This window comes from Prionailurus bengalensis, chromosome A3 (assembly GCF_016509475.1).
Source record: "Prionailurus bengalensis isolate Pbe53 chromosome A3, Fcat_Pben_1.1_paternal_pri, whole genome shotgun sequence".
NCBI lineage: Eukaryota > Metazoa > Chordata > Mammalia > Carnivora > Felidae > Prionailurus > Prionailurus bengalensis.
In genome coordinates, this window is record NC_057354.1 from 68334882 (window position 1) to 68349635 (window position 14754).

A 14754-nucleotide genomic window follows, 5' to 3' on the forward strand; every position below is an offset into this window, starting at 1 on the left:
TGGACTTAGGGTTGGGGGGCTGGTGCTATGTGCATTTATGTAGATGATGAAGCTTGGGAGAGGAGATTCTGAGAGATTTAGGGGAGGGTAATTAAGTGTACTATTTTCTACTTGCTCCTTGTGTTTTGTTTTGAAATGCCAGTAAGAAATCCAAGTGGAGAGACCAAGGTTTCAGCTGGATATTACCTGCCTGGTGCTTAAAGAAGAGGTCAGGCACAGCATATATATTTTGAATATAGGTGAGGTGGTATTTAAAGCCATGGACTGGATAAGATCCCTACAGAGAATACAGGTGCATGAGACAAGAGTATCCAGGTGGAACCTGGGAAACTAACATTGAAAGACCATGAAGCAGTAAAGAACTCAACACAGACCAAGGTCTGTCGTGAGATGTAGGAGGAAGTCTAGTGTGGTAGAAAAGTGATTCAAGCAAGAAGATGGCTAACTGTGTGGTGTTCCTGAGAGGCATGTAAGATGTGGATAGGGGAGTGAGCATTGAATCTGGCATCTGAATTGTGTGGCATTCCTCTTATATTGAAATTTTTATTTTTTATTTGAAAAGTACTATAACCACATTATAAAACATAATGAAAATATAAGTTTATTGGTACCTGTGACAAGAACATTTTCAGTGGTTCCTATGGGAAGAGAGCCAGAATGAGTGGGTTGAATAATGAGTGGGTTGAATAATAATTGATGAGAAGAGATGGTGTAGTAAACATGTAACTATTTATTTCCTCTTAAAGCTCCACTGAGAAGACAGCGTTTTTTTTTTTTTTTTTTTTTTTTTTTTTTTTTTTTTTTTTTTTTTTTTTTTTTTTTTTAAGGCATAAAGCCACAAAGCCTCCTAGGAGCTGGTTAGAAATGAAGACTTTCAGGCCCCACTCCAGACTTATTGAACTAGAATCTGAATTTTCCCAATATATTCTGATTTGCCTACACATTAGTTTAAGAAGTACTGACTTGGCAGTACTTACACTGCACAATCCCTAAAACACTCAGGAATTGGAGGCATTGATGTTCCTGAAAATGGGCATGAAGAACAAACAGGGTCAGGTGGCTAACGTACAAGGATTGGTAGAAAGATGAAGAAGCAGGCATGCTTCCCCCTTGGAGCATTCAGGCAAGTGCTTCTCCCCACTTGAGCAAAACAGCAAAGGTTTATTCTTTAAAGAGAGTAGAGTAGATAGTTTCTGGACTGGAGAATGCCAAGGGGTACTTAGGATGCTAAATGCTAAGACCCTAGCCCTTTTCCTCAGCTACCAGAATGCTGACATGGGGCTTCACCATCTGGGTAGGAGCTTGGGAAAATCTTATCCAGGGAATTTGACCAACTCAAGAGGCAAGATTTAGATACTGGCTCAGAGATTTCCTAACTCTAATGCCCAGGGGTTTGTCTCCCTCCCTCCCTCCCTCCTTCCTTCCCTCCTTCCCTCCTTCCCTCTCAGTTCTTTCCTTCTTTCCTTCCAACTTCTGTTGCTGTTTTGCTCTCCCTCTGGCATCTTAGTGGAGAGCTCTGTTTCCAGAGCTACTTTGTAATTTTCTCCAGAGCTAGTTTGTAATTTTCTCCAGAGCTACTTTATAATTTTCCTATCTGGCTATCATAACTGTTTGTTCTTTTTTCTCTTGTCTCTAGTATTTGTTTGGGGGAATAAGATGCCATTCCAAGACTGTATGTTCTTATTGAAGGAGCCCGACAGATTTTTACAATCAGGGTCCTGATAAGCAATTCTGCTACTGTATGTAGAAATTCAGATGACCTCTTTTCTGTTCACCATATTCTCATATTTGCTTTCACTGCATTTTCAGCTTGTTTTCTAAATTAAAAGAGTGTTTCTTGTTGCATTTTCCACTGCCTTTCTCCCACCCCCAATATATTTACTTACAGAAATTCTACACAGCTTGTTGTGTACAAAACAAACCCCAATTAATGAAGGTTTCTTCCCTTCCTGCCCTGATCAGAGGTTAGCTTTGGTGGGGGTATAGCAGTGGCAAGGGTTTGGGCGGACTCTTGATACTTGCTCAGACATTATTTGGTGATGGAGTGATCACTCTTTTTTGTTCAATTTGTTTTTCTATTCTAAAGCTAACAAAACCATGCAGAAACAGTTTGAAATTTACACAAAAAGAAAACTGATTATACATTCAAGAGCATTTAAGGACTCCCTATTAGTGTCCTCCTTTTGCCAAAGTTGAAAATTTTAAGTTGTGTCATTTCAGAAGAGACATCTGTGTTTTGTTGAGACTAACTGTGTGATTACCAAATTTCAGAGATGACACTTAGCTTCTCTAGGGGAAAGCTGGCATACACAGTGCATTAATACATATGTTCCTTTAACGTATTATCTCCTGGTGTCCATATAATAGTATTCATGAACACAGCAGCTTTGGGGAAAATTATAAAGTTGGCAAAGAAAACAGTGCAGATGAAGCTTAACCTTTTGGTGCTGTTTTCCACCTTCTGTATCATTCTCTTTTATCTCAACTCAAAGAACCCAGTCCCTTGTATTTGCACAATTTAAAAACTTCTAGTCAAATTTAAATATTTAGACATTTTTCTGTTAAACCTTACCATAAGTATGCAGGTGTTCATTTGTCATTCTCTTTTATTTGAGGTCCATATTCTCCTTTTAAAATAAAGCAAGGATTTTTCTGACCTTTTAAAGACTATACTATTCTGGAAGTGGCCTTGCATAATTCCTGAAATCAAGCCTAGGTGGTCAAAAGGGCAAGTCTCTATGGGACAGGCAGATGCCCATCTTTTCATCAACTGTCTTCTGACAGCAAACAGGTAGACATCTTCTCATTGGCTTTTACTGGGCGTCCATTTCTTCCAGTTCCCACAATTTAGAATTTCAGATTGCAACTTGCAGTTAATTTTCAAATGAGCGGGTTTAACAATGAGTATGCTGGATTCTCAGGGGGGATTTTGATCTCTGTGAACAGGGTGAGGAAAAACATCATTGTCATTATTTCTTTGATGTTCTTCTCTTTGAGCAACTCCACAAGTACAGGCAAATTGTGCCTCTCCTGTTGGTTCCATTTGTCTAAAAGCCTAGTACAGTGCCTTGCACAAACATAACTAAATATTTGCTGTTGAAAGAAAACTTCATGAAAAATGAGCATCTTTACTTTGGTCTCAGAACCGAACCATATTGAAATAGGCAAATATACTTCAGGTTGAAGAAGGTAATAGTATTTGGGTAGGGGAATAGAAGACCTATCTGGAAATAGAAAGTAGTACATGAAGCAAAGAGTTGAAAGGGTGGAAGATGAGAAAGAGGACAGGAGAGCTAATCTGAGGCCAAAATATGGAAGACCTTAATGTCAAACATAGGACTTGGGACTTTTTTCCTGAATCTGACTATTGGAACCCACAGGGGAATTAAACCAGAGCAAGGGCTCAGAGCAGGAAGCTGGGAGGGTAGAAGGCTGAAGGCACTGATATCAATTCAGAAGCGGTTACTGTGAGATGATGAAGAATGCACATGTAGAGGCAACCCTGTCTTCTAGGCATGTGATCCATTGTCTGAACCAAAATTTAGTAGACTTTATTAGAAGGGACAGAATATTTTAAGTTGGGGCCACTTTTGAAAAATCTAGTGCTCCAGGCTATGGCCCTTCCATATGAGGGACCTTTCTTTTTCATGCCCTTCTTATTCCAGGAGGATTGTGGATGAAATGTTCCATGACCTCCCATCAGCCCTCATTTATTTAGTTGTAGCCATTGATGGAAATGGGATCTCCCACAAATCTGTTTAAAACCCCTTGCCAAGCTGAAAGTAATGAGACAGAGGTGTCTGTGTGGAGGTTTTCTGTGCTTCATGTCAAAACAACAGAACAGTCTACTGAGCCTAACAGAACCCAACCCCCCAGAATCCCACAACCGAAATTGCATGAGTTGAGGAATCACACACCTGCTGGATTCTGAGACTGAAAAAAAGCTTTTTTGCTTTGGGAAGTTTGGTGCCTGAAGATGTTTGTAAAATCAAAGCATTTTAGAATTGAATGAGGGGTTGCCTGGGTAGCTCAGTCAGTTAAGCATCCAACTCTTGGTTTCAGCTCTAGTCATGATCTCATGGTTTGTGTGTTTAAGCCCCACTTTGGGCTCTGCACTGCCAGTGTGGGACCTGCTTGGGGTTCTCCCCCTCTCCCCCTCTCCCTGCCCTCCTCTTGTACCCCTCTCCCTCTTTCCCTTTCCCCCCTCTCTCTCTCCCTCTCTGCCTCCCCTGCTAGCTCGCTCCCTCCCTCCCTCTCAAAATAAACTTAAAAAAAAAAAAAAAGAATTGAATGAAACTTTAGCATCATTTTATTTCAGGTTTCACCAATCTACTGATGAGTTTTCTCTCTGATATCCTCAATTAATTAATCTCTCTGTTTCACTGAAACTTAGCTGAGCTTTTTGGGTTTCTACTTTTTAAAGGTTTTCATCAAGCTTGCCAATTGTGAGATGTAAAAATTGGCTCATGCTGTTTATTTTCCATTATTTCTGACACTGGATTCTGTGATGGCTCTGTGTTAGCTGTTGCTGAAATGGTCTGGGAGAAGGGATGAAAGAGAGGACTCAAGCCACTCCTAAGACTAAAAATACCTGAATTCAAGGCTATGGCAAAGCTTTGGTTACTTTATACTGTTTTTTTTTGTTTTTTTTTTTTTTTTTCAGATTCGCTAGCATATTCCATATGAGAGAATGGGGTAATGGCATGTTCAGGTCAGAGACACACAACATGCTCTGAGATACTTCACAGGGAGGTCAGATTAAGAACAAACATCCAGATCTCATTATAATCAGATCCTAAGCAATTAAAAATAATTACTCTCTTTTCTAGCTGACCTTGTGGGATATATAAGCTACAGTCTAGTCTAAATAAAGCTGAATTGGAGAGTCTAAATCTAACAGCTTAAAAAAAGTGTAGTCCAATCAACCATAGTGACTAGATAACCCAATTAGTGTCTTTGGAGAAGGACAATCACAAGTCAAATGAATTTCCCATTTATTGCCAACACGTCTGGCTTCTGAAGCCCAGCTTCTTTGGTAGAGGACTTGGGTGAGGAAGGACAGTGCTCACCTTTAGGGTAAACAAGGGATTTTATCATCACCAAGCAATTGGAATTCTCTCTCAAACCCCTACTCTTCAATTGCTGATAATGACTCTGTAAATTATAGCTCTTAGCCAATTCTGAGGGTAGAATTCATCTTGTATTTTAAAGGATTCTTTCCCTGCGATAGAATTTCTACTTTTTCCCTTTCAAGATAAGCATTATATAGCTTTTCCTATAGTCATTTTTCTGATTTCTCCATGGGGAATATAAACCTCCCTTACCCTCAGCCCAATTAAATTCCAAATGTTGGACATATACCTACCATTTCTCACTAAAGTAGGTGCTTGATTTTGTTCCAAGAGAAAGGATTATGTATGCATTAGCAAGAAAACTGTGCCGTTTGTTTCTTTCAAAGAAATATCTAAACAAGACAGTAAGAGTCTCCGGATATGGACACTTGGGGCAATTTGCACAGTGGGGTGTTTGATTTTGATATCCAGACAGAACTACAGTAATCAAAGCACATCTGGGGAACACAGAAAACCTCATGTTCAGGTTTTGGAATCTGACCTTAATTGGAAAAAATTATATTTCTTTGAACATTACTGCATGGCTTGATGTGATTTTGTTTAGGCAATTTCATTTATCTTTTTAATATTCTCATTAGGTATAGAAAGGCAGGTAGTATTATTTACGTCAGGAGACCTGAGTGACATGCCTAGAATAAAGGATGTTCAACCTTTGCAAGATTTTGCTTCTGATCTTTGTATCCTCCTGAATAAATTAATTAATTCTAGAATGACATATAGGCATTTTCTTAAAACAAACACATAAAGAAAGCAAGGAAAATAAGAAAACTATCAAATCCTATAGTACTGCACTACAGGGAGAACAATAATCATCTTTTATAAGAATCTTTTCCTTAGTATTGAAGAGCGGAGTGAATAAACAGATGTAATTCCCCCTGATTTATTATATCATTTGTTCTACATGTAATTGAAGGCCCAGAACATACATTGCATTGAACCAGGCACAACAAAGAATATAAAAGAAATTTTCACTGCAGTTGAGGAAATACAACACACATGAACAAATAAGAGCAAAGTAAGATTAAGTGTGAATCGAACAGTACTAGCATCCAGACTAAATAAAGATGAACTGGTCAGGGAAGACTTCATCAAGAAGGCAACCTTTGAGCAAGATTACGATATGTAGGTCAGATTTCAAGAGGCAAGAAAGAAGAAACTGAGGATAGTATAAATAGGCATAAGGTGAAGACACAGGGAGGCAAAAGTACACACACTGAATTAAAGAGCCAGTCTTCATCAGCCTTGCAGAGTAGCTGCCTCCTGTTGGACAGTAGTGAGAGGCAGTCAGAAAAACATGCCATTGAGTAATTTTGAGCTGGGGATTCATAACATGATGGCAATGGTATTTTATGCAGAAAAATTCAATGGCGGTGTGTAGGCTAATTTGGAGAAGAGGGAGAGGTTGGTTGAAAGGAGATAAAGTAGAACATAATTATACAATCCAGGCTTTGAATGTTCAGGGCCCAAACAGATGATGGCAATAAAGAAAGAATTACTGGTAGTAGCAACATGAAGGGAGTTTGTAAAACTGATTGAATGTGGGCAACCAAGAAAGTGAACCATCAATACTCAACAAATCCAGAAGTCAGGGGTGGTTTTAGTAGTTTTGTAATCCAGTGTTTTATCTTTCCTTTCTTCACTTCAGTGTAAGTAACACCTAGTTTCCACATGGCTATAGTCTTCAAAACCATCTTCTTCGTGAGAACACAGTACATTCCTAAACGGTAGCTTCTCAGACACAAAGTACTAAAAACCCATCCAAAGATTTATCTCCAGCTGATGCTGAATACTGAATTAGGAGTCAGGAGGTCCAAGTTACAGTTAATACTTGACAAGGGGTTCATTCTAGTGGCTGGGGTTGGATAGAACAGCCTTTGGATTAGCCTTTCCTAAAATGTGTTCCGCAGAATATGAATTCCAGAATATGCTTTTCAGAGGGAAAAAAGTACAATTAAACTTGTTCACAAACATCAAAAGCTGTATTTCCTTCTTAGAGATCACAGAGCCTTATTGGCATAGGAAAAGTGTTCCCTTTTGGCACACGGTACTTAGAACTAAGAAAGTCTAAAGGAGCTCCTAGCTAAACAATAATCTATGATGATGGAGTAAGGAGAGTGATCTAAACCAAAGCAGTGAAACAAGAAGTATAAGGCAAAGGAAGAAAACAAAGCAAAAAAATAATAATAATTAGATAATTAAAAGTAAGGGATGGCCAATTGAGACTGCAATGAGATACAGGAACTTAATGTGAAGAGAGGGGTCAAAAAAGGCAGCCTATAATAAAATCTCAATACAGATCTCTCTACGTTGACAGTGACCGCCAGTGGGCCCTTTTCTCCTCTTAGTATTGTGGTCATCTGACCCTGCTGAAGAGAAAGATAGCTGTATCTGCACTGTCACTTGGTCAAAATTTCAGATTTTGAATGGGTGTTCACATTCTCCTTGGAAATTGTAACTCCAGGAAGAAAAAAGCAAGATCAAAGTGTCCTTGCTATATTCATTGACTGCCTCCAACTGAAACTGAGTTTCTAGGGTAAGTCAGAAATCAAAATTCCTTTGACTGTGGTCAGAACGAAACCTCCCTGAGTTCTTGCCAAATATTGAAAGCCTAAAAGAACACATTTTCTTACTTAGAAAATAAGTGCACAGAGAGTAAGTCCTCCAGCCACTGGGAGGAGGAGGAGATTATTCTTTTTTTTCCATATGAAATTTATTGTCAAATTGGTTTCCATACAACACCCAGTATTCATCCCAGATTGTTCTTAAGTAAGTAGGAGTCTTACAGAGTTATAAAGATCTATCAATTGTGAAAATCATTCTCATACCTATTGATTAATTTGGTCGTCATGAATGCCCTCTGGTGTGTTTTTTTTTTCCCTAGTGTTTTACAGATGACAACAGCAACAGCCATCACCACCACCACCTGAGAGGCATTACGCTAGGTGTTTTATATTCATTATCTCATATAGTCCTCACAGCAACTCTTTGAAAAAGGCCCACATTGCAGTTTCCATGACGTGGCCAAGAGGCCATGTGATAGAGCAAAAAAAAAGTGTCACAGCCTGTGTTTGAACTCCAGTCTCTCGGATTCTAAAGGCTATACTATACCATCCCTGACTTGTCAAAACAGCAAAAGACCCTCCTATGAATATTACCTGGGGTGCCTGTCTGGATCAATTGGTTAAGCATCATAATCTCATGGTTGTGGGATTGAGCCCCGAGTCGGGCCCCGTAGCATGAAGCCTGCTTGGGATTCTCTCTGTCTCTTTCTCTCTGCCCCTCCCTGGCTCATACTCTCTCTCTCTCTCTCAAAATAAATAAATAAACGTTAAAAAAAAGAATGTTATCTTAGAATTCCCTCCATTCCTGACCCAGTTTACCTAGTTTAGTACTTTCCTCATGGCACCATGTTGTTTCAAACTGCCTCAACTCTACTTAAGCCAGTAAGATTTAGCCACTTTCAGCTATAGTTTAAATCAGAGGTGGGCAATCTATAGCCTGTGGACCATACTTGGCCTATCTGTTTTTCTGTGGCTCATGAGCAAAGACTATTTTTCATCCTTTACATGATAAAAAAAAATCAAAAGAAGAATGATACTTTGTGACATGTGACCATTATATGAAATTCAAATTTCAGTGGCAAAAAACAAAGCTTTCTTGGAACACAGCCATGCTTATTCATTTACATTTTGTCTGTGTCAGCTTTCCCACAACTGTGACAGAGTGGAGAAGTTGGAGTAGAGAATTATGGCCCATACATCCTAAAGTATTTATTATTGACTCTTAACAGAAAAACTGCTAACCTCCAGTCAAAATTCTAAAGGACATCTTTTGTTTGTTTGAAGAGGAACAAACAAAATGAGTCAGAGGCTTTTTTTTTTAAATTTTTTTTCAACGTTTATTTATTTTTGGGACAGAGAGAGACAGAGCATGAACGGGCGAGGGGCAGAGAGAGAGGGAGACACAGAATCGGAAACAGGCTCCAGGCTCTGAGCCATCAGCCCAGAGCCCGACGCGGGGCTCGAACTCACGGACCGCCAGATTGTGACCTGGCTGAAGTCGGACGCTTAACCGACTGCGCCACCCAGGCGCCCCATAGAGGCTTTTATTTTATACAACAGAGATAAGCTGTGGGAGCACGGGCTCAGGTTTGGATCCCAGCTCTAATATCCAAGAGCCGCAGGACTGAGCCTGTCGAAATTATCAGACTCTAGAGCTCTTTAGTTTGCTTCATCTGAAAAATGGAACAATAATACTAAACTTGCAGTTCTGTGCAATTTTAATGAAGTATTATGTGTAAAGCTTCAGGAAAATAGTATGGGCCCTTTGGTAAATGGAATCTACCTGCCTGTTGGTGATGCTTTCCTATTCCTTTTGTGTTAACATTGACATGTGCTGATAGTTGGGAATTAGAAATCTCTAGTGATAGCTGGCAGATAGATAGAATGAAAGTGCTGCAAGGTGGATGCATTGCTAGGATAAACTGTACATGGTTAAGATGTAGCACCTGTTCTCCCCTGGGTGAATTTTACAGACAATGAAGCTGTGATGTATTGATGGATTAAACAGTTGCACTCAGTGAAGCCCAGCTATTCCATCCATCTCCACTTGATGTGACCATCATTAAAGTCAATATCCAAATGTAGAAGACTGCAAGGTGAACTAGAAATACTTAGTTGAACAAGCTGTTTCATTTTCCCTCTGCCAATGTTCCAGATAAACCCAATCCAATCCTCTTAAAAAGCACAAATAAATAAAAATAATGGTTCTTTCATTATAACTCAGCATCTGAGTAGTTCATGTGGCATTTTATCTGCTCTTCTGTGATGAACAAACTAACCTCCAAAATATCCTCAAATAATTTTTTTATGTCTAGCAACCAAAGCAACATGTATCTTATTTTTCTGTATATACCTTGCCTGGAAGATTGTAAAGCTAAACTCTAAAATGGCCCAATTCATACCCTACTAATGAGTGTGCAGAGAAAAGAATCTTCTCAAGATTAGATATCTGGGAGAACTCTTTCAAAACTCTCAAGCAACTACACTCACTCCTGGGATGGGGGAATGCCAATAAAGGGCATTCCCCTTCTTAGTTTTATGCAACTTTGTCCTCTAGTATATACACCTAAGGAAGGCGTTGACCAGGGCTACCTTTTGTCAAGAGTTACAAACACTCTTACCTACAGTCTCTTTCTCAGTTGCAAAGTACTCTTGGACAGACAAATTTTAGTCATTTATATCTTAGTATGAATTAATTTAAAAAATCATACGTCTGCTCCTTCCACACTATACACACATACTCCCTGAGGTTTGGGGTTTGGGAATGGATTTTCGTTTCTTTCCTCCCTCCTTCCTTTATTTTCTTTCTTCATGTTTTCTATGCATAATGAAAAAAAATCTGGTAAAGAGATGTAAGAAAGTAGATGGCCTAGTGCAGAAGGGAGTTTGATATGGAGGATTATTACTAAAATGAAACCTTGTTAGGGGTTGTATGCTCTAGTAACTGGTTGGCACTGCTTGGCCCACAGGGAAACATTGGAAGAAGTGGAGAGGCAGAAATGGCTATATTTGTGAGGCAACTATGTCTTTTAGTCTTAATAACAACCCAACCAAACTGGTTGTAGTAAAACCACTTCAGAAGTGAGGAATCTGAGGTTCAGAAGGGGTTAAATAATTGTTCAAAGTTGCTTAGGGGCAAGTGACTTCTTTCAGGAGCTCAGGTGCATTGGGCTTCTCCTGTGTTTATAATGACTAGACTGTGCCTAGGCACATTCTTCCCCATAATCAGGAATAACTGTCTCATCTGAGACAGTGTACCCAAAACACAGAGCTGACGAGTTATTTACTTTGCTGCTGCAGCTGCCTCTGGATAGGAACTGAGGACTTAGGATGTCCAGGGAAAAAGTAGCAAGTGGAACCAACCAAGTGTACTACTAACCACTTGTCCCTGAGTGACAATGTGAAAGTCACTACCATGTTTGAGTGTGGCTGTGGTAATTGTGAACTGAAAAGATGACCATACTCTGCAGTAAAATAAGAGTCTTCCTTAGCCTTATGGGACCAAGAGTGAAAGAGGCGTCCAGAATAGCAGCTTCTATTTAAAATACATGGAATAAGGGGTGCCTGGGTGGCTAAGTTGGTTGAGCGTCCAACTTCAGCTCAGGTCATGATCTCATGATTCGTGAGTTTGAGCCCCGCATCGGGCTCTGTGCTGACAGCTCGGAGCCTGGAGCCTGCTTCAGATTCTGTCTCTCTCTCTGTCCCTCCTTCACTCGCACTCTTACTCTCTCCCTCTCTCTCTCAAAAATAAATAAACATTAAAAAAAATTTTTTTTAAAAATAAAATACATGGAATAAAAATACTGAGTGTATCTATAGTCTCTAAGCTGTAACTTCCCAGTTCTTTGGGGAAGTAGTAATTAATTGGACAGAATGAGGTTTGGGGGAAAGAAGAGTAGACTATGAGTCAAAAGGCCCATTTTCTAGTATTGGCTATGCTTTGGCTCCTTGTAAGAGATTGCACGAATCTTTTGTCTCTCCAGATCCCAGATTCCTCATTTGCAAAATGAAGAGATAAAGTGAACTGGTCTAAGATCTTGTCCAACTCTGAGAGTCTGTTGACTTCCTATTAAATAGTTTACTAAAATTCTCAAGTTGGGAATCACATTTTCCTAGCTGTTTGAAAGACGATGCTATATTTTTCATGCCCACTCTGCCTCCCTTGTTCTTTCTCCCTTTCTTCACACCCCTTCCCTTCTCCTCTAGTTCCCTGTTTCTCCAGGAAGCAGAACCTCTGTTGAGGAATTATTTGCTGGTGGCTCCAAAGTGACAGTGACTTGTGCCTTCTTGAATTCAGTGTCTTTAGGGAGACATGTTGTGTATTTCACTTAAATCAAAACTGTCTTTCTGCCTCTAATTCCAGGTCTTCAAAGTTTCTAGTTTTTCTTAGTTTTACTTTTCTGGTTACAAAACATAGTTTGGAACCCAAGAGCAAATGTGTTGAAAAGACTCAAACATTTTCCTTCTGCCTTTGAATTGAGCTTTCCATACTTCCTTCCTTGTCTGGCTGAGACAGGCTCTCACTAAGATCCTGGGAGAGCAGAGTTGTTAGGATGGGGGAGTTTGTTTTATTCAAGCCTTTGGTCAGTGCAGAAATAGTTCAGCCCAACCGTTATCAGCCTAAAGTGAAAATAATAATAGCACACAACACGCAAATGCCAGCCCCACCATTGTTCCCGCTGCCTCTGATACTCACAGTTCAACTGCGTTCCTGGGAAGGTCGGAGGGAATCTCCGTCACCTTGCTCTCTTGGCAGAGGAAAACCCTGTGCCAGCAGTGACAGATCCGATGATGACATCCTGAGCCTAAGCTCAGGAATGCCAGCAAGGAGACCAGGAGGAAGGTCATACTTATTCACCCATCCACCTGTTTTCTTCCTGCATTTGCAGAGAAAAATCTCCACAAATTTCAGAAGCTCCACACAGCGCTCTTATGAGAAGATAGCTGCCAGGGTCACGTGACTGACCAAAGGATTTTTTTTTTTTTGGTCACTTTCAGACAAATAGCAAAATTCCTGTGTGCCTGTAGTGATTTCCGGGGCAAGATAAGCTACTCCCTTATTCTTCTCTATTGGATTTCTTCCACCCTAAGGCAAGGAAGAGAGTAAATAGAACCTTGATGCATGTCTGGAGTAGTTTATATTTATTAAACTGTAGAAGTGTCCCCGCTGATCACCATTCTCTTCTCAAGAGAGTGACATGATTGACTTTCTCCAAAAACAGACACAACATACAATGAGAACCATCAATGACAGTGTCACTCAGTGAGGGGCATGGACCTGTTTCTAGTCTTGGCATCAACCTCTTCCTCCAGCCTACTGGGTATAAAACCTGAATTTGTGGGTCTTAGTCATGAGCCCTCTTTCTTGGTGTAATTAACAACCAAAACTGGTGTTGCTCAGAAGATAGATGGGTGGGTTAGTAAGTTCCTGGGGGGAAGGCACTTATGAGAAGGTTGTCCACAGATATAAGTGATTAATCTGAGTGACCTGACGAATGGGCTGTATTTTCAGTGTGGATTTAGTGGACACCAGCAGTCCACTCTCTGTTGTGGATCCTTCTGGCTTCTCTTATCTTCAGGCTTGGAAGATTGTCCTTGCCTTTGGGACATTGGCACAGATGAATCTATTTAATCTATGCTTTTAAGTTAATTCTAATTGCTCCCTGTAGGTGATAGTCTTTGCACTTTGATTGGCATTCTCAATGGCTGCTTGATGGTCAGGAATCAGGAAACATTTGGTAACACTTTCAGTAAAGTGGCCTTCTACTTCAAACTCCAGAATCTTTGAAGATTAAAAGGCTGAATATTCTCCAGGACTCTCCCTAAAATTTATTACTTCCTAAAATCAGTTTCAACACTATTTTTAAGTAATTAGTTGCATAAAATTGAGTTAGCTGAAAATGCTAAACATGTATATATTTATCTCTCTCCTTCCTCCCCCTCACCGAGGAATAATGACTTACAATGAATGGATTAAATTGTCATTAAAGGAAAAACAGAAACAAGTGACTTGTAAGGTGAAGTTGTTCCCTAGCTTCCTGGGGGAGCAACTGATTCATTCTAATTTCAATACTGGGAGATCAGGGTGATACTTATATGGACTCTATGTAGTTACAGGTTTGGCTAACATTAATAGTTAAATTATTTGACTTGACAATTGATCTATAGAATAATAGTCTTTCAGATATGGAGGGGATTTAATGCAGTCAACCAACTAATGCATAAGTTTTTTCTACAATATTCACAATAATTGGGGCACCTGGGTGGCTCCGTTGGTTAAGCCTCTGACTTTGGCTCAGGGCATGATCTCATAGTTTGTGGGTTCAAGCCCTGCATCAGGTTCTGCACAGAGCCTGCCTGGGATTCTCATTATTTCCCTTTCTCTTTGCCCCCTCCCCAAATAAACAAATAAACTTAATAAAAATAAAGTATTCTCAATAATTTAAAGGGATTTACCTGCCTATGCTTGACTAACACCAGTGACAAAAAACAAAAACAAAAACAAAAGCAAACTCATTACCAGTCGAAACTCCCATCTCTACCCCTGCCTCACAAATCTCCACTTAGGCTTCTACAACTCCAATTATAATGAAGTTAGACCTTGTAAAATGAGCACAAATCCTTTTAAAATTTAAATTTTTATTTTAAAACTGTCATATTCACAACTTGCAGAACATAAATAAAATACATATAAATTATTAAGCAAAATTATAAAACAGTGTGGCCTGAAGAAATGGGACAAGTGCCACTGAATCTACTTAGTTGCTCCTTCTGATTCCCTCTGATGTTCCTATGCCTGCAAGTGACCATTAATGTGAGTTTTGTGTTTTAAAATTCCATTAATTAAAAAAAATTATCTCCAAAGTATGTATCAGCAAATAATATATTGCTTAATTTTGCTTGCTTTATTTTGATTTTATACAAATTGTATCAATCTTTAAGTAGTCTTTTGTTACTTGCTATTTTACACTAACTTGACATTTTTAAGAATAACCCATTTACTATGTTATATGTAGCTGTAGTTAATTTTATTACTGTAGAATATTCTATTGCATAAATAG

The 14754-nt window shown here is 39.4% G+C and overlaps 1 protein-coding gene across 1 annotated transcript in view; it reads right to left on the minus strand.

Moving 5' to 3' along the window:
• FSHR (follicle stimulating hormone receptor) overlaps positions 1-12614 on the minus strand; it is a 177606-nt gene extending 164992 nt beyond the window's left edge. Inside the window, exon 1 of the mRNA XM_043603342.1 lies at positions 12390-12614. Coding sequence (XP_043459277.1) covers positions 12390-12541 — 152 coding nt within the window. The 5' untranslated portion in view covers positions 12542-12614. The remainder of the gene's footprint in view (positions 1-12389) is intronic.
• Between the last annotated feature and the right edge of the window lie 2140 nt (positions 12615-14754).